Below are 21624 nucleotides of genomic sequence, written 5' to 3' on the forward strand. Positions count from 1 at the left end.
CACTCACTGAGGGGAACCTTGTTTAGTTTCTTGTCCTCTCTGTGGGTTTTCTCCAGTGACAGAATGATGCAACTCATAGTGTGTGTATTTAGTGATGTGTAATTGGTGGGGTGGCCTGACACTGCAGTGAACGTGTAGGAGAAATATGTTAAAGATTTTTTGTCTTGTCTTATGTATTATAGAAATGTTGCCACATTATTAATTCTGTAAACTGTTCTGAAATGTGTTATATGCCTCATATTCCTGTATATAAAATAAAGATTACATTATTGTTATTATAAAAGACCACTAGGAGGACTAAAATACAACTGGAATATGTGCACACATACTGTAGCCTATGCATCAATTTTTTTGAGTGATCAGATACTGTGCCAGATGATGCACAACAACAAACCCATTGGGAAATAATAAAAAGCAGTAACTAAGTTACATTAGGAAATTAACAGTTTGAAAAGTTTTGTTGAAAAACAAAACAAATCTATGTTTAATATATATTGGAGCCTAAGTAAATCTTTAAAATATTAACATGTTCCATGTTTTGAACCGATCAAACAGTTATGCGGATTTAATTAAAATTGCCCCAGTGCGCAGACACTGCAATGAGATCAGCGCAGCAGGACTCCCGAGCTGGCATGAAGCCCCACTGAAATATGTAGGGCTCTGTGGATGCTACCATAAAATTAACTACTACTAATAATGATTATATACTTAGCACTGCTATAGCAACTTTTCTCTGAGCACCTCAAAGCACTCTATTAACATTAATGAATTCAACCCCAATTCCACCAGGGAGGTATTATTTTTATCCTTAGCTTTACTGATGGGGAAAGTGAGGCAACAAGAGATTAAGTGATTTGTCCAATATGTCACCCAAAAAGCCAGCAGCAGAACTGGGAGTAAAACCCTACTCTCCTGATTCCACAGTGCTGTGCTTTAACTATTAGCCCATGTAGAAAATATTAGAGAATTTTTCTCCTTCAGCCAGGAAATTCCCTATACAGACGTAAAGGACTGGATTGTACTCCTCACTAGAAGAGATCCTGAAATGCTATGTCAGAACAGCAGACCTACAATCTGATCCAAAATCTATTGAAGCTAATGGCATAGTTTCCATTGACTTTGGTGAACTTTGGATCAGGCCCTTGGTGGCTTAGAGATATAAATAGGTTAATTTACCCAACTCCCCTAGAAACAAAATTTTGAGCTGCAAACAAAAGCTAAAAAACACCAAATGGGATGCCATCTGCTGCAATGAACAGAACATGACCAGTTCCCAATGCTTGAGATTCTTTCAAAATAAAGTTTGAAATGGTTTTTGTTACACTCCCGACTGCTTCACAAAAGTTGACTTAACTCAGGTTAGCAAACGCTGGTGTCACCAGCAACCATAAGCCAGACTCTGATATATCATTTGGAGCTGTCCACATTTTAATCTTATTGGTCTGCCCTGTGTAAAGGTTTGGACATTTTCTACACACACGCTAGGTACCGGGGTCTGTGGGGCCAATTACTGTCTCTGAGCATATACGGCTGTTGGTTATCCAGTAACTGATCCAAGTCCTCCAATTTGGCAAACAACTCAGATTCCTTTCCCCTTTTCCCCACAGGCTGGGAAGCCATTCCAGGATCACCACTGTAGCCCTGCCTGAGTCTGCAGCATTTTCCCCAGCCTGCCTTAAGGCACCCCAGTCTGAAGACAGTGTTGGAAGACATGTGGATCTGCTCCCCACACAACTTGCACAGGGGCACAAAAGCCCTACAGAGCTGAGGTGTGAGCCACCCAAGTTGCCTGCACCACTGCATGGCTCCACCAAAGCACCAATTCTGCCCCCTTTCTGCCCCACAGAGGAAGGAGCATACTTTTCACCATGGAGCAATAGAGCAGACTATATGTTATGCCTTCATATTTTAAGTTTCTCCCTAACTAGACACCACCACCAGCCCTGCCCCAAATGACAGAAGTAATCATTAACTAACAGTGTTTCGGTCCGTATGAGATAGCGGGAACAGACCATCATCCTCCATGTTACTCAGCTATTTTGGATGGTTACTACTGCTCTTTGACTTACTACCCTGCCCCAGTGTTGCTTCTGTTTCACTATTGTACTACTAAAACCCAGCATATGCTGGCACAGTACAGATTCCCTTTTTGTACCTAACATTTATAGGAGTACTCGATTGGTAACATTGGAGTCTTTAGTGCTACTGTTTGGTGTGGCAGGTTTTCAGTGTCCCGAAAAAAAAAAAGGGAGGACATTTAATATAAAAAAAGCCTGTAAATGACAGATCTGGTTCTGGCCTTTGCTGGTTGCCAGTGTTATAACGGTAATGGAAAATGCAATAAAAATTAGCTTCAAATTAACAGGAGTTTTATGATGACACAACCTTTTGTGTAGAATCATAGGTTCTCATTCAAAAACACAGTATTTAGCCCTCCTTTTGGAGAAACCATAGAAAAATGCCTTTTGAGGCTTCTGTGATGTCACTCACACTGCCCCAGTACAAGAGTTAGACATTATAGGTTAAATTATAGGTTAAATAAGTACATAAATCCATATTTGGGCACGTAAACAAGAGACCTGATTTTCAGAGGAGCTGAATATGTAGAACTCTCTCGGATGTCACTAAAAGCTGCAAGCTTTCAGCACTTCTGAAAATCAAGGCACTTGTTTAAATGCCTAAACATGAGCTTAGGTGCCTAACATTAAGAACCCAAGCTTGAAAAAACTGGCCTACGTTTTTACTGATGAGGGCCCATGAACAGGACACTAGAGTTAGGCTTCGCAGTGTAAAATAACTCTTGCAAAAATGACCATGAAAAAGTATGTTATGCTTTTTGGTTCTACTCATCAGTGTCTTGCATTTCATATCCATTTTGTAGCTTTGTGCATGTGTAACCTCCCCCTCTCCGACCGCCACACCTGCTAACTTTGCTGTTGATACAGTGTCTCAGTGAAGTTTAAACACTTCTGCCATAAAAAGTCATGTACTATTAATGCATGGTTAACATTTTAATTTTAAAATACTCTGCAATATAATTTATTCATATTTAATTTCCTCATTGCCATCCACTTGTCTTTTATTCGACATCCAGTGAAATCATTTGAGGCCTTGTTTTACAGTGTGCCTAATAGTGTATTTAATTTTACAGACAAGATGAGTTCATGTTTAACAGGATATCAGAGGGATCACTTTTAAATGCATAACAGTTATTCAAATAATTCTTCAAATAACCACCTGGTTTCTTGTTTACTAAGAATAACATTAGAGTAGTTAAAAAAATACTTGAGGCTATAGGCATTTTATAATGTCGAGAAGTTTTAGCAACCTCTATTAATGATCAAGCAAAGAATGGAGTAATCCACAGAAGAAGGCAGCACTTGGAACTGAGATGTCAGGATGCCTCTCAGTGATGAATGGAGGGCAGGTCAGGCTGGGAGGACTCAGATATGTGCCACTACAGTTTACATCACTCTTCTGAGCTTTTGTGAAAGGTTATTAAATACATTTAAATTACTCAGATGTATCTTACAAACTTCCCATATAATCTTTGTCACTCATTACTTACTATTAAGTCTGCTGAGTCCCCTGTTGGTTTATCATACTAGATACAAATATTGCTTTTCATGAGTACTGCATGGTGGACTGAAATCCAAATGCCAAGGTCTTAAAAAATTTGTTAAAAGACAAATATTTTATTTTGGGGCCTGGGTTCACAAAAAATCCTTACTTCCAATTCCCTAATTAAAACCAGTGTACTTATAGTGGCATTTTCTCCTACCTCCACCCGCAGGACATAATCAGTCTTTTTGTCAGGTTGCATAAAACCTAGCAGATGACTTTTCATTTAAATAAAAGTTGAAACTTTTGGGAGATGAAACACAGCAGACTTAGTAATGGCTGGACTGGAGCAGACTATAAGATAAAAAACAGGCTTCAAAAAGATTTTAACATGTAATTTTAAAAAGATATTAGCAAGAACTTTCTGTCCTCTTAAAAAAAAAAAAAAAGGTGATGAAGCATTTTTTCCTGTCTACATATAAAAAGGAAAAGAAAGAAGCAGGCTACAGGGCCCTACTAAAAAAAGAAACGGCTTGGCAGTACATTTTGTATGCAGTGCATAGCTCCTATTAATGTGAGCTACGAAACTTATTTCTCATGCATCGTGCTGAGAACATAACTCTGATATTAAAATATCAGTCATTTCCTGCCCCTCCCTCCATGATATTCAATTGCTTTTATGCAAAGCATATCACTGTTATAGATGGTGGAGGCAAATTTCAGCTGGAAAAAGAATTCACAAAAATGCTGTCCTATTATTCATCTCATTTAACTTTGCTAATCAGATGCTCCTTTTGAGTCAAAATATTTTCCAGACTCACAACAAAGAGCTCTTTTGAACATCTCTCTGCCCCTACTCCTCTTATCATGAATTGAGTCAACTCAGTGTTTATTGTATTCAATTTATTTTTTATCTGTTTCTTTTATTACTAATAACATTTCCACCATTATAACAATTACACTCTTACAAACTTCATAATAATATTTGTCATTTGTTGCTGTTAATGTCTACTGAATTCCATGTTGGATTATTGTATTAAATTATAATATTCCAATTCATGGCAACAATATGAAAGCAAAGGGAAATAAAACCCAAAGCTTCATTTCCAAAGTTGCAAGATTGAAGAGTGTAAGATGACAAATGGCAGAAACATTATTGCACTTTGAGCCATGGTGCAAATCGCAATGGCTACATCTGTCAAGTTTTTTGACAAATGGCTTAGAATGTTCTCCAATTAAGGGAATCAGCTAGCAAATTATATTTTTATTCAGTGTATGCTCTTGGTTCTAGCTATCTGTTGACTGAAGGATCTATCTGCTTATGCCTACTCATCATGGAATCTATTTAATTCTTAAATATTCTTCAGTTATATAGGGAAATAAATATTTACTATCACTAACAGACATGTGCTGCATCTCTAAGGACTCCAAAATGATATGAGTGCCAAAACATTTTATATTTGGACTGATGCAAGATACAGTTATATAACTTGTATACACCAAAAGTACCATGGTTGTGTGATTCAAATAGTTTTTAAAAATGCTCCTCAGGTGGGCAAAGAATGTAAATTAAGACCAGTGGGGGTCTGGGCTGCATTAGACAAAATAGGGAATGCCTCTGCTCCAGTGGGTAAGTTTTCCTTAGTCGAAAAGGGCCAGATACTTTCACCCTTACAGAGAGGAAAGGCTAAGAGCTCAGTGAGTAGCTCATTGAAATCAATAGGGCATCTTATGGAGCAAGACATTGCTCAGTGTGAGTAAGGGTGGCAGAATGTGGCTTACAGGAAAGAGAGGGCCTGAGTCTCCTCTCCATTACACCAGCATAGGACAGGAGTAACTGCTGAAATCCATGGACTACAGCAGTGTAAAATGGATGTAAAATGAGAGGAGAATCCGGCCCAGGATATTTTTCAACCGTTCAGCCAGCCCTGTCAAGTTCTAGGCCCTCTTACACACACCTACATCCCACTTGTCTTCAGCCTTCCCATAAACACCCGCCACCTGCATTCCTTTGTTAGGCCTCCCTCCCACCCCTCTACACTCCCATTTCCTGTCCTTTACCCTTCCGTCAACATGGCAACAAAGACAATTCTTATTTAGGAACACATATATGAAGAAATATCAAAGAGAGTAGAAAAAGGAAGGGTGACATCCTCAGCCCCACTCCAGTCCTTTTATGCCATGTACAAGGGCTGGAGTGGTGTAAAGGACTCTAAAAGCCTCTTATCTGCACTGGGTAAAATTCCCCAAGTGCAGGAGTTGAGGAGACAGCTCTAAGGCTTCCCCCAAGGATCCTCTTGCAAGCCCCGACAGAAGGACTTGGAGATTTGCTCTGAGTAGGATTACATGGTACCCTGGCAAAAATGCCTGAGTCCCATCTATACCACGGTCTCCACCTGTGGAAAACCACAGGTTCCAGTTTTCCTAATTTAGACAGAGCCTTTCATTTCCTCTGCCTCTTCTCTCAGTTAACATAGAAATTAAGTTCTCAGTTGTCCAACCTTGCTCTGTTATTTCACTCTCCACAACTAAGCAGGGAGACACCTCTCTGCCTGCTGGTCACACCCCCTTCACATAATCCAAACCTCCTCTTACCCCTCACCAACTCCTCAACTGTTTCAGAGCAATCTAGCAATCCTTGGATGAAAAACATTTGGTTTGCTCAAAGTAAAACGCCACCTACCACTCCAACCTTATATGGGGACAGGTACATTGGAGCAAATATAAAATAAAGAGGACATTTATACAGCATGGAGGGCCAGTCAAAGCAGTGACACTCTAATGAAAACGCCAGAGTTCTGTCTACACTATGGCCTCCATCATGGCTGCCACTGCTGTGAAGGATTACAGGATTACCTCTGAAAGTCTCTGGACACAGAGCTCTACACTAGCTGCTAGAGAACTAGGTTGCAGCAACAGTTTTTTTTTCTGTTGGACCCTATGTTTGTAAAAAATCTTTTGTTTCTTTCTATTATAACTGGTCCCCTCTAAGATCTTAATTAAGCCTTGGAGAAAAAGCTTGTTCGGTGATGGATTTTTGTTTTTGTTGCTGTACCTTTCTATCTATCTGGCTCATGATGGCAAATTATTCCAATGGTTAATTACCCTCATGGTTAAAAATTCACGCCTAATTTACAGTCTGATTTTATCTGATTTCAACTTCCAGCCATTGGATCATAGTACACCTTTTTCGGCTAGGCAGAAGAGCCTATTTTTAAATAGTTATTACCCATTTAGGTATATGCAAGACTGTAATCAAGTCACCTCTTTACTTTTCTTTGTTAAGCTAAACAGATTGAGCTCCTCGAGTCTATTACTATAAGGCATGTTTTATAATCCTTTAATCATTCTTATGGCTCTTCTCTGAACCCTCTCCAATTTGTCAACATCCTTCTCAAATTGTTGACACCAGAACTGGATACAGTATTCCAGCAGCAGTCATACCAGTGTCAAATACAAAGGTAAAATAACTCCTTCACTCTATTTAAGATTCCCGTTTATGCATCGAAGGATCACATTAGCCCTTTTGGCCACAGCGTCTCACTGTGAGCTCACGTTCAGCTGATTATACAGCATAACTCCCAAATCTTTTTCAGAGTCACTGCTTCCAGGACAGAGTCCCCCATCCTATAATTATGGACTACATTCTTTGACTACATTTACATTTACCTATATTAAAACACATATTGTTTGCTTATGCCCTGCTTACCAAGAGGTCCATATTGCTCTGTATCAATGACCTGTCCTCTTAATTATTTACCACTCTGCCAATTTTTGGGTCATCTGTCATCTTTATCATTTTATGTTTTCTTCCAGCTCATTAATAAAAATGTTAAATGGCATAGGGCCAAGAACTGATCAATGAGAGCCCACACTAGAAATACACCCATTTAGTGATGATTCCCCATTTACAATTAAATGTTGAGACCTATCAGTAAGCCAGTTTTTACTCCATTGTGCAATGTTAATTTATATCTTTCTAGTTTTTAATCAAAATGTCACGTAGTACCAAGTCAAACGCCTTACCAAAACTATTACCTTTATCAACCTAATTTGTAATCTCATCAAAAAAAGATATTAAGTTAGCTTGAAAGGATCTTTTTCCATAAACATGTTGATTTGCCTTAATTATATTATCTTCCTTTAATTATTTATAAATCAAGTACCATATCAGGTGCTCCATTATTTTATCCATGATCAAGGACAGGCTGACAGGCTTATAAGTACCCAGGTCATTGAAGTTACCCTTTTAAAATATTGGCACAACATTCGCTTTCTTCCAGCCTTCTGGAACTTCCCCAATGCTCCAAGACTTATTGAAAATCAACATTAAGGTCCAGTGAGCTCTCAGTCAGCTCTTACATCTTGGATGTAAGATTATCTAGAGCTGCTGATTTCAAAATGTTTAACTTTAGTAGCTGCTGTTTAACATTCCCCTGAGATACTACTGGAATGGAAAGAGTGTTATCAAATGATATGATTACATTATCTGTTTTTCCCAAATATAGTATAAACATTTATTCAAAACGTCTGCTTTTTCTGCATTATTATAGATAATTCTACAATTTCAAGCTAGTAATGGACCAGTGTAATTGTTAATACACTTAAAAAGCCTCTTTCCTATAGTTCTTAATTCTGCTGCCCATAATTTCTCCTTCTGTCCCTTTGCTTCCCTTATCACTTTTCTACAATTCCTACCTTCTGACTTATACTCATTACAATCAACTTCCCCTTTCTTCTATTTATTTTATATTATTGTTTTATAGCGGTCTTCACTTCCCCTCTAAACCACATTTTTTAAAACCAATATGTCTTTCTTCCTCAATTGTGGCCTTTGAGGAACACAAAAGTGTTCTTAAACATATCTTAAGTGGTTTCTGGATCTGATTAGGGATAAAAGACTCAGTAGCATAGGAGGGATATTGAAATGGGAACTCACCCCATGAAACATGTGAGATGTGGAATTTGTTGATGTCTAGAGAGCTCCTAATTTATTTCTAATTTAATGTTTCTTCATTCTCAAACAAATCAAACTTGAGGCTAGATGATATATTTTTTAATTCTGCAGTACTTCGATGGGTGGTACAATAAAGTCCATTATTTTATTGGATCATGCTCCTGTGGTTTTTTCATTGAAATTGTCACTCTTATGAGACTCCCAGGACAGTAGATTCAACATTAAATTGTGTAATTATCCAGACTCTAGTGTTCCTTGATGGAACAAATATTGCATTATTCATCTGAGATTCTCAACACACTCATTAAACATAAATTACACCTCAGACTCTCCAGTGAGGTAAGTAACTGAAATTATACCCATTTTATTAAGTAGAAGCACATATAGATTAAGTGACCTGACTAAGATGACATAGGTGTGACAATGGCAAAGACAATGATAAAATCATCAGATAAGCGCCAAGACTGAAATTAAGCTACATTTTTGTAAGCCTACTTTTGGCTGTGATGAACCAAACTACCATTATAAGACATTACAGGCCCGATGTTCTCATTGGGTTCCAGAGGAGGAGCTTGGGCTGCAAATGGCCAGAGAAGTAAAGTCTGCCTGGGCAGGGCCAGCACTAGCTGCACAAGCTGCTTGCAAATACAGCTTCAAAGGTGCATCTGGAGGCAGTTGGGGCTGCTAAGAAAGTGAACAGGCCTAGATGGAAAGAGCCAGGGTACCTGGGAAATGTGATGATTCAATGCAGTCTCCACCAATTAGACTCCGATGGATCCCTGGCTAGAACTTAAAGCTACTACCTCTGGAGGGCTGCTAGGGCAGGGAACCATGGTACCAGGGCTGGCTCTAGCTTTTTTGCCGCCCCAGGCAAAACAAACAAACAAAAAAAACGGTAGCCACAGGGAGCGCGTGGAGGGCGGTCAAGGTGGCTCGCAGGGGGATGATGGGCAGCACCCGCCCGCTCCCTCTGCCCATGGGTCAAAGCTGGGCGAGAGGGGCTCCCCCCTCCAGCCTTGGGGTTCCTCTCCCGGCCTGGCAGGCTCCGAGGGGGCCGACACAGGCAGCGCTGGCTGGGGTCTGTGACCTCCGCGCGGGGCCGGCATTGTAGCGGGGCTCGGCACAGTGCAAACGGCGCCGGGATTAGTGGGGCCCGCCACTCCGTGCCGCCACAGAACCCTCCCTCCCTCCGGTGCCTGCCGGGCCACCGCAGAACCATCCCTGCTACCGCTGCCCGCCGGGCCGCCGCAGAACCCTCCCTCCCTGCCTCCGCTGCCCACCGGGCCGCTGCAGAACCCTCCCTCCTTCCGGTGCCTGGGGGCTGCAGGAGGTGCTGGCTCAGCTGCTCCTTTAAAGGCAACTCGGCTGGGCCGGGCTCAGAATGGCACGGGAGGCGGAGGCTGGTGCAGGCGGCGGGGAGTGGCGCGTCCCGGGGAGCCCGGCGGCATGATGAGCGGCAGGGCTGGGCTGGCCGCCCCAAGATAGGCCGGAATGCCATCCCTTACATGTGCCGCCCCAGGCACGTGCTTTCTCGTCTGGTGCCTGGAGCCGGCCCTGCACGGTACGCCATCTCCCTCCCCCCACTTCCTTAGTAATGAATGTCTCTAGTGGCACAGCTATCACTCATGTTTGCAGGAGTCCAAATTGCCTGCAGGGCTGAACTGAGCCCTATCTTAAAAAAATTACCATATTAAGGAACAGCAAATTGCTGCACACCGAGTTGTACAGCAAGCACTTTTTACTTCCACAGACATTATGAAGTATTTCCTAACTAAAGTTACCTTTAAAAGACACTAATATAAAACAATGAGAAAAGGAGGGAAGAGGGGCTGGATGGTTCAGGGGATTGTTAAGAGGATACAACTACTACGTTGCTGGTTCAAATCCAGTTCAAGTCAGTAATGAGCAGTGGATGCTGTTGTCCCAGGGCTGTTTAGAGGACTACTTGAACTGGGGGTGAGAGTCAGTTCCTATGTATCCATGTGAGAACACCACCACCATGATTGCCAGTCTCAGGAGACAGGAGAGGGATTGAATGGGCATGGACAATGAATTATGCTCTTTCCTAGAAATGACCAGACTGGGATGGGACAGGGTGGGGGGAAGTCGGTACTACCACTGCCCATGCTGTACCATTCTGTGGATAGGTAATGAGCCTCCAGAGTCAACACAGTTCCTTTCACAAGCCCTGAATATTTTAAAATAAATACATTAATTTAAAAAAAAAGATGAAGTTGATATCTCATTATCAAGGCTGTCAGAAGGGATAGCGTATTGATCTAAATGTCTGGTGTGAAATAGCTACGCTCTTTAGAACCACAGATTCCAATCCCATCAGGATCAGCTCAACCTTGTGTCCTTGTGAGTTGGAGAAATTGAGTTTAATGAAGTTTACTGTGTTTGTCTCTTTCGGATCTTAAAAACTGAAGTCATGTCAGCTCCAAGTGGATGTGAAAGATCTAATGGCACTTTTAATAAGAGGAGGCATTTGACCAAACTTTCCTCTCCCTCTACTCGTACGCAGTATGCTTTACAGTGGTTTCCTACCTACATGCTGCCTCCCACCACCAGGTACGGCTGCAATTAAGTGGTGCTAGATTGGCTTATGCATTGCTCGTAAAATGCTTATGGCTCTTTGAGAATGGCAGACATTGCATAATTACTAATTATCATCATTTTGTAAGTCCTTGTTTGGATACTCCATTGTGCCAATGTGATACTTTAGAAGACTCGCAAGTACAATGAGACATACGTTAATTCCCAATCAACTCACTCACTTGTAAAAATTCTTGAGTTTATCTGGGAATGTCACCATGTTGATTCCATTCATAAACATAGTCAAAGCAGCATTGGTTTCTCTGTTGATTTGTTTTTCCTCTGCCCATATTTGCCAGCTAGCTCTAAAACCTACTTGAATTGCAAGACACGGTGATTTGAGCATCAAATCTCCTTCATGAATCAGCTGTATAATACACAGGCACTCTGCTGCATAGAAAAAAAGAGTATAACTTCACTTATGCACAAATAAGCCTCTTTAGTTAATTGGGTCTATAATTAAATCATTGATGTAGTAAACACTGTAATGTGAGGTGAAAAGTCAGTGTTTACATGTAAATCATTGTAAGTGAGGAAAAACGGATTTCCAAACTTGCAATGGATACAAACATTTCATCACTCTTCTTCTACAAAGGAACCTATCCTTTCTGCCCTCACCAAGTCATACCTTGAAATATAAGCAAGAAAAAATCTTGATGGTTTTAACTGAACTACATATAGGGAGGAAAGGAAAGAAGAATGACTATATTAAATAAAAACATGTCACTCCATTAGACAGAGACAGAGAGGAGCATATATTTTTCATGAAGTCATAAGGATGATAAACTAACTGGCATGCTTTTCTGCAGCCAGAAAGAAGGCAGTAAAAATAATGAATTATTAGATGTATTGCCACAGCACCTGAGCCCTAGTCATGGACCTGGACCACCTTGTGTTAGGTGCTGTACAAACAACAGGGGAAAGTGACGAACAGACGTCTTGTTTTCTGAGTTCTTTAAAATGTGCTGTGATTTATTAATTTTTATAAAAACCCACTGAGCTAATGCAAATTGTGAAATAATATTTCCATCTCTGACTTGTCATGATTCAGATTTCAGTTTAACTGGAGCAGAGATCATGATGTCAGCAAGTGGTTTAGGGCATTATCAGTTATTGCCACAGGCAATAGAAGCAATATTCTGTATACTATGGGCCTGATCTAAAGCTCGCCGAAATCAATGGGTGTTTTTCTATTGACTTTGACAGTCTTTGGTACAGGTCTTATAGGAGTTCATTCAATTAGATCAGTTATTGTTTAATTAAAATCAAATTTAATTGCTGCATATAAAAAATAATTGTGCTCCCACTTTTGAAATACTGCAATTAGCAAAAATCATGTTAGAAAAATATATTAATCCTTTTAATTTAGATGATGGTTTTAGCCACATCCTTCAGTTTACTTTAATATTCTTTTTGAAATTATGGTTTTTTTTTTCTATAAAAATGGTAACTTACTGAAAAATCTGTGTATTTCAGAATTTCCTGGCATGCCTACATTTTCCTAGTTGATTTAAAACGATCTCTTACTGGTGAGCTGAAATTTGCAGATATTAAAAATAGTTTCCAAAACAGAAAGTTTAGGATATCTCAGATCAAAGACTGGATTGAGCAACATTACATATTTATTTTACATCCTTAGAAACAATGTGTAATTTCTCAAACATTCTGTTTAGTTCCCCCTCTATAAGAAAGGTATTTTGTCTATTGATTGCTTTATATTCTGAAGCCTTGCTATGTAAATACCCTTTTGGTGACTGAATGTATTTGTGTGTGTGTATTTGGGGGTACCACTGGTGAATGTGTACTGGGGGAGGAGAGACAAATCAGACTACAATAGTGCCAGGTTAGCAGAGCTTCCTTCCAAAATGTCTCATTACAGCACTGAGCCTGTAACCACGATCTTACTAGTGGTGCCTTACAGTCCAATTTAATTTAAGGTACGGCCACGGCACACTGCTCTTTTGACAAGCAGGGTAAACTCATTCTGTCCATCATGACACTTAAAAAAAAAAAAAAAAAAAAAAAAAAAAAAAAACCTTCACATGTATCATTCAAGAATTAAATTCAAGGCACGTACCATCTTCTTTTTAGAAGGCCACATTATAGATCACAGTTCCTTTCCGAAATTTGCCTGATTTTTCAGAATCGTTGACTTAGGTCCTTGTTGCCAGTATTCCCCATTTTTTGTGAGTAATGTTCCAAGCCACACAAGTCTAATTTAAACAGACTATGGATCTTCTTGTGGCGGACAAATTACAGCTGAGAAAAAAATTGCTGTGCTGGTTCAAACAAGGAGTTCAGGGGCAACCTGCTTTTCATGGTCACTGCTCCTCATTTGTCATTCTGAAAAGTTTAATACTAATAGGCAAATCCCTTGTGTTTTATCGAGCTTTCACTGTTCACCAAGAGGCAACACTGTTTTTGAGCACTGTTTCAAATATTCAAAAAGTAATCTTAAAAGCCCCCCAACTTAATGCATGATAAATGCTGATGCTGAGCTATACCTGCTATTTTCTAGTTTAATGATGCATTTTTACAAGGTCCTGAAGGCCATTTCAGTGAGTTTTGTTTAATTTTGTTTAATGCTGATTTTGCACATTATTTAAACATGAAAAACTATAATATACCAGTAAAATTTAATTAAGTGCAAATGCAACCTTTTTTAGCCCATTTGATATAATACAACCAAATCTGATCGCTCTATTAATAGCAAAAGACCTTGGCCTTGCAAAGGCAGAATTGCAATATTTGTTTTGAGACAATTCATTATGTCTACATAATTAAGCTGTGAATCTCTAAATGTTTAAGGTGAGGAATTAAATGGTTGTTTCCCCTCATTTATCCGTTTTAGTATAGTTCTTTTGTTTTCTTTTCTTCGTGTTTTTCTAATTGTAAAGTCAGAGCATAGTCTAGTCATTAGATAAATGTTGGTAGATGGTGAAACAAAGTAGGTACATGTCAGGATTTTTCTTTCTAAGTTTGTGAGTGAATTTAGTGTTCAGTAAAGTGCAGGTTTCAGAGCACTGCCTTGAAGGCACAGTGTAAGTAAGAGCTGTGAAAGCTTCCTCCATGTCATTCTGACTGTGCACTTTGGGCCTAACCTCCAATGCTCTCTGCTATTTAACAGATACTGCCAGCTCTATGGAATTGTACAGTGATTTTCTTAATCGCACAAATGGGGGTCAAGGATGAAAAATGCATTTTTTTCTCTTGTGATCTAACCCACTGTGCCACATACAAGAGCCCTTGCATTGTTTTCTATTATCGTCCTCCAGTATATTTACACTAGTGCTCAAAATGTGCGAGGTGCTGCACTGCTACAGAGTAGAATGCAGCCCCTGCTGAGAAGAGCTTACCATCAAAAAGAGAAAGGCTGCGGGAAAGAGATTCAATATGCAAAGTGAAGAGAGCGATGACATGGCACAGGCTTTGTTAGCTGCATTTTTTAAAAAATTAATATGTTCGCTTAATTTCTGCTATAATCATTTAGTTTTAGCTGTTTTTTCAATGGGGCAGTCAGGGTTGAAGTGAGGGAGAGGAATGGTGGGAAGAGATTGTAGGATTGAGAAGAGGAGGAGGAGGAGAGTAAGGGGAGAGAAGCACAATGGGATGTGAATGAGGGATTTGGCAGATGAAGGGTTGCAGAGATAAGGGCAATGGGTGAAGAAGATGGACCAACAACCAATGACAATTCAACTAATGAGAAAATAATATATCCAAGTCCAGATCTCAGAGCTGAGTGAACACAATGATGTCAAGTGGCTCTGAGCCCCGTGGAGGGAAGCAAATGGATGGACAGCAAAGAGGAGGCATGCAAGCCAGAGGCTTATCTTCTGCAGCACCAGCTAAAGCTGAACCTGGATGCTTTCCAAAGTCTGACCCCTGCAAGTGCTTCTTGGCTATTTCTGCTCCTCATTTGAAGGCCACTAGGACCAGTGTCCCAGGAGGGTCTGGTTGCGATTAAGGGGCACTGGGCCTGAAGGACCCTGATTTGCACCCTGTGCCCTCAGCTGTAGCTGGTGGTGGCTTCTTTAGAGAAGGAGCCCTGAAGGTCGAGAAATTTTCCTAAGCATGTCCCCTCCAAACTCCTTGAGGCTGCTACTGCTCAAGTGGAATTTCTGGGCCTGGTTGCTGTGCGTTTGGTAGGCAGGGTGGAAGCAAGGCTGGAAGTCCCTGACTTGACAGCTGGTGCTGTCTGCTTTGGGATCATTAGCTCCAGGTTCTAGCCACTGATTCTCTGTTAACAACCTACTTTTATTTATGTTTCACTGCACTTTTGAAATTGAGGTAAAAAAGCCCCAGCTGGAGAAGAGTTGGGAGAATGAAGGTACATGCTCACCAGTAGTATTTTAAGGGGCAGTGGGCAGGGTTTAGCAAAAAATACTTCACCTCTTCACACACAAAGTCCAAGTAATCCACCTTTCTGCAGGGAACTTTACAGGGTTGGTGGCGGAGGTGGTATGAAACAGGCTGTGGTTAGCACTGTAGGTCCACTACAGCTACTATTCCAAGACTATAGTCTGAAATATCTGACAGTTTATCTGTGCACCCATAGGCAGAGATTTGGAGGAACTAGATCCATGTAATCATGGATCCAGTAGTCCATCCTTTAAGCAGCCACCAATGGCCTCTCTATGCCACCTACTTCAGGGCTAGTGTGGACCCTCCTAAACGCTCTGTCTTCACTTCTCAGAGATATGGTATCTTAGGTATTAAGTGGTGCAGAAGTCCACCATTTATGGATGATATAAATTAGCAAGCAGGTTTACATCTACTATGGGGAAATTGCAATTTTCTGTCCATAAAGCACTGAGGTTCAGAGATGAGAGATGTGTGGGACCTTGATCGGTGTGTTTGAAGCCATCATTTGCTGCATTCCCAGAGCAGAAATGACATACACTCCAGCAGCCTTGGATATAAGTCACCACTCAGTTTCTTCCTTAAATCTAATTCTAGGTTCTTTTAATAAAATTTATACTTACAGAAACAGATTTTTTTTATGTTTACACATAAGAAAAGATTCTCTATAAAACAGGCATTAAAAATGTATTGCACCTGTGACTGCTTGCCATAGAAAGTATTTTCCCTTTTAATACTTGGAATTGAATACCTCACTAAGAAAGAGAGAGAGAGAATATTGGTTTGTGTGTGTGTGGGTGGGGAGGGGTAGGAATGGACAGAAAACAAGAATGTGTATGCGGGAGGGAGAGAAAGCGAGAAAATGTGGTAGAATACATTATTTCAGAGGTATTGTATGTTCAAGGTGGTAGAGACTGCCTTAGTAAGGCTCATACTCTGCTACTAATCTCTTTGTGGAGCTCTTGATTAAGTCAAATGAAGTTTGCACAGAAATTGGTGGTAAGAAAGACTTAGTCTTAACAGAGCTACGTCTGACTATATGATGGTATTTTGGGGAGCCCACAAAACAGTTGGTAACCACAGTAGACTTCCACTTGATTTTTTTTTAAATATCATTTAATAGGCCTATGCTGCACTAAATGCAATGCAACCTCTTGTAAACTGACTCAGCGTGGAGCAGCAGCCACAAATGTTATGTCTACACTGCAACTAGGCGCGTGGGTAGACAGACTTGTCTCTGCTCAAGCTAGCATGCTAAAAATAGCAGTGTGGATGTCGCCACAGGGAGGGCAGCTTGGGCTCGATGTCCAAATCTAAGCCCACCTGACTCTGAGCTTGGGTGACTAGCCCGAGCCATTGCTTGTGCCGCAATGTCCACACTGCTATTTTTAGAGCACTGGCTCGAGCAGTGCTGGCATGTGTCTGCCTGGGCTGGGAGACACTCCCAGTTGTAGCGTAGGCATTTCCAAAGAGAAATAATGGGTTTTACTGCTATCCTAAAACAGAAGTTTGCCATATATCTTAGGGCTCCAGAATGTCTCTAATGGTAAGTTTTGGAAGTCTGTTGTAAGCTAGAGCTGACTACAAGATCACCACACTTATACAACCTCAATTAAAAAGGTGCTTGGTTTGCTTTACTCCCCCAGCAACTCATGCCATATTTTCAGGTGTCTTTTTGGTTTCTGTAAACACTAATGATGAATGCAGAAAACGACTATAAATGAGACAGATATATTCCTGGATTAAGTAAGAGGTAATATCATAAAAAGCAAGATAACTCACACTAGGGATCTCTTTGCTCTTGCCTTCTTTACTGGAAGCTCCACTCAGCTGCTCAATAAAACTGTAATGTGTTAATTGTTCAGGCCCATCCTCTCCATAATGGCCATAGAGACTGTGTTGATATAAATCCAAGATTGACATAGGGCTCCCCATAAAGGACTTTCTCACAGTATTTTCTTCTTGCTCAGCTATGGAAAGATTTAAAAAAAACATTGCACATTTATTTGAGAGAAAGTTCACGTACAGCTTAAATGGATCACAGTGTAATTTTTAATAGCAATACAAATACTTTAAGATAACTGGAAAGGTCAGTGGTTGGTAATAAAAGCATAACAAAACTATGTAAAAATTAAGGGTATGATTTAAAACTACTGAAAAAGGACATTCAAAGTTAATACTTAAAATTCAGGATGATTTTCTATCCTTAAAGAAGATACAATGGTCTGAGATAAGCAGAGGGGCAAATCTGAGATTTTAAATTTCCTTTCTTTTGTGACTTTAGATGAGATTGTTAATTTGACTTCAGTGTAGAATTTTTTTTATTTAAATACTTTTGGTTTAAGTTTTTATCTTCAGCTGTTAATAGCCTTCAAGCCCTAACTTCCTTGGGCACATGCATATCTTTTGGCTGGCTTGCTTTTGAACATATTGTTTCTTTTATCTACTTTTTCATTTGTTTTATAAATCTTAAATCCTTAACTGACTGGCTGGCAATGAAGACAGTGGTGTAGAACTATGTTTGTGAGATCAGAATCAGACTCTATTAACTTGTTAAAGTTCATACAGGAAGTGGCAGTGCTAGGAATAGAACCCAGGTCTCCCTACTCCTAGGCCTGAAACCATGTTAAAAAAAAATAAAAGCAAAAAACCCCTCTGCAACAGTGTGAGAGGGCACAAGGGAAGGATATTCTAGATGGGGCATTTGTTTCTCTACTGGCTCTTGCTGTTATACACATTTGAACGCTACCTGACGGAAGTACTGTATATCCAGTACCTTTTGAAAAACACTGTCTCCACTGCCTTCAACAGAGTTACACTGATGTAAAATCCAGTTGAGATCAAAATTAGGATGGTCTGATAGTTGAGGCATGGGGCGAGGGCTCAGAATACCTGGGTTTAATTCCTAGTGTACCCCAGACTTCCTATATGACTGGACAACTCATTAATAGCCTGATCCAAAGCCCACTGAATCAATGAGCCATTCCATTGACTTCAATGGGCTTTGCACCAGGCCTTTAGTCTCTTTGTGCTTCAGTTCCTTGCCTGTACAATGGGAATTAAAATACTCCCCTACCTCATGGAGTGTAGTGAGGATAAGTTCATTAATGTTTGTGAGGCTCTGAGACAATACAGTAGTGGGGCTATATAAGTATCTAGATCATCTCTGTGCCTCAGATTGCTCATTTGTAAAATGGGGATAATACCTCACCCGCACACAGGTGTTGTGAGGCTAAATCAATTAATGTCAGTAAAGTGTGTTGAGCTCTTTGGATGCAAGTTGCAATAGAAGCATAGTGTTATTATTACTTACCTGATCTGGGCAATTGTATTTAAAGTGACCAAAGCAAAAATGTTGGTCCATAGGAGAAAAAACAACCATTTGGTATACCAACATTTTAGGATTTTTTTTTTGTTTGCTTTGCCTCAATCACAGACCAGAATTTTTGCATCCATTTTGGTTCTATCTGTCCCGACCCCAATGAGCCAGCTATGTAAATTAATGGCTCACTAAGTAAAGTGGTGGTTTTAATTCATGGTAGATGTCAGAAAATTTGAATGCTGCTGTCATTTAATTCAGGTGCTTACACATGATAAAATCCTTTAAAACACATGTTATGGATAAAGAAATCATTGCACATACGGCAACACCTATTTAAGAAAATACGATTCTCTCATGTTACAATATCATTTTAGAAAAATATCAAGAGTGTCTCTTTGATTTAATCACTTGCAACATTTCATATATAATCAAAGATTAAAAAATAGGAGCATGCCATAAATAAAATAATCAACCGCCTACACTCTCGCTTCGGGTTGCCAAGTCTCCGGCATTGTCCTGGAGTCTCCAGGAATTAAAGATTAATCTTTAATTAAAGATTATGTCACGTGATGAAACCTCCAGGAATACATCCAATCAAAATTGGCAACCTTACTCTTGCTGCTGAAAAACACCCAAATGGATTATCCTTGCAAATGCCAAACACTCAGTCCAGCTCCTGGTAGAAAGTAATGGCACCTGGGTGTCTGCAATATCTAGCTGCCAGTGGCATTTTTAATGCACTTATCACTGCAGCATCTACTGTATGTGCTGGGTCAAGTTCACCCCCTGTGCAAAGGCCGGCACAAAGTCTATGCATCACTGAAGTCTCCCTTAAATTCTCAGGAAATGCACAAGCCCTCAGGGCTTGAGTGGGTTCATTGGTGCACAGCTCTTGTACTGGCCCTATACACTCCCTTGAATCATTTGTAGCAGGGAAGCCAAGGATGGAATGGGCCCGGACTTTCCCACTGCAGAGAGTCTTCTCCATAACACGGCTAAGATACATTGCAGGATGGCATCCACTGTAGCTGCTGCTCATGAATTACCTATTCTGGTGTTCGAATGCAGACAGCAATCTCCTGGGCCACCAATCCAGCACTCAGTTACCTCAAAATTTAGAAAAAATACCCCAAGGAATTCACTGTTGAGCTTTCATGCTAGATTTAAATTCAGAGTCGATTCTTGTGACTGAATTTGATCCTCAGAAAAGTGGCAATATACACTGGGAAGGCTGACAGAACCTTAACTATAACCGTGTGAACAGTACCACTGTCATAAGACAGTTAGAAAGCTATGGCCATGGCTCATTGGGTTATTTTAACCTACTACTAAACTATGTAATTAAAAAAAAGTTATCTTTATAATCACCTTTTTATTGCTGCAATAATGCAGCTAAAGCCTTTTTAGTTCACCACAGGGATTTATGAATAAAAGCCTTAGAATTATGCCCATGGTGGCAAGAATGGTGTAACAGAAAAAATGATGCGGATATGTAATAAAAAATACATAATGGAAAATTATATCTGAAGAAAGATAGAGTTAAAAAGTGAAAATAACCACACAATGAAAGACACAATCAGCTGCTGTCAGGATGGAGATCGGAACTATACATTACCATGTATAAATTTTCAGTTACCTTGTTTGTTCTTCGTTAAATCTGCTAACTTTTCCCCTGCAGTTCCAAAGTCATTTGTTTCATACTCTGGTTCCGTTTCAGTGTCACTACTGCTGCTAGCAGAATAAGTGCACACTCGTAGTGCCTTGTCCTGCACCAGTAATAATAGCACAATGAGAATGACTCATACTATGGCAGGATATTTTATTAGGATATAAAACATTTTGCATTCATCAAAGAAAACATTGGATTTACTAATTGAACTATGGCAAGTATCATTCAGCATGTAATCATAAGTTTGACAGTATGGGAAATAGCCACTATTATTGTCCAGATATGTCCCAAGAGTTAGTCCTGCTTATACTGGGTCAGATTCTCCTCAGATACTCACTCAAGGAGTCCTGTTTAAACCAATGGGACTAAGTGAGGAGTAACAGCTTAACATGAGTAAGAGTGGGAGAATCCAGCCTCTTTCCCTCTGTAAAACTGCTTTAAGGTTGCACACTTTCCTCAGGTAATATTTATTTATTTATTTGCATTTATAAAGTACCCATCATATACAATTTTAAAACCTCTCAAGTATTTCTAAGATAGCATGTAGGGCATTCACACAACAAATGATCTGTAGGGCTGTGTAAAGGTTTTATCAACAATAAAACACTCATGGCTTTACCACCTGTGAGCAATTCAGCCATTTTAAGTCATGCCCCCCTTCCTATCTTTTGGCAAAGTAGAGGGAAAGCAATAAACTCCACAATTGGTTCCTTCTCCTCTGGACTCCACGGGGAGGGGCACAGACAAATACATTGCTTCCTCTGGAAGTGAAGATCCCTAGTAAAGAGCAGCCCTAGTCCTGATACCCCACTCCATGGAAGTGCTGAAGTTTTAGGAGTTCAGTGGCAGCAGAAAGGACAGGGGAGGAAGTTACATCTGATATTCAGAATAGGGTGGTATTTGTACCTGGTGTTCTGATTATCAACCAGATAGCAGGGTCCACAAGTACAATTATCACCTGGACCCACTTTTAAACTTTTTTTTAATACGAGCACTTCTTATGGCAGTTTTGGAGATGCTGGTTTTTCCCATGCATTCCTCAATTCATCAGAGATTTAAAATGGCAGCTACTTATTGGATAAGAGGCATATTCTAACAACAGGAGTATGGGAGTGAGAGGCAGCAGTACTCTAATCAGGATCTGCCACAGACTTGCCAATG

The 21624-nt window shown here is 40.1% G+C and overlaps 1 protein-coding gene across 1 annotated transcript in view; it reads right to left on the minus strand.

Annotated features, from left to right (window-relative positions):
* The window catches only part of NCKAP5 (NCK associated protein 5), a 471806-nt gene that overhangs the window by 14509 nt on the left and 435673 nt on the right, over window positions 1–21624 (minus strand). The window contains 2 exon segments of the mRNA XM_065413737.1: window positions 17255–17442; window positions 20410–20560. Coding sequence (XP_065269809.1) covers window positions 17255–17442; window positions 20410–20560 — 339 coding nt within the window.

This window comes from Emys orbicularis, chromosome 11 (assembly GCF_028017835.1).
Source record: "Emys orbicularis isolate rEmyOrb1 chromosome 11, rEmyOrb1.hap1, whole genome shotgun sequence".
NCBI classification, from domain to species: domain Eukaryota; kingdom Metazoa; phylum Chordata; order Testudines; family Emydidae; genus Emys; species Emys orbicularis.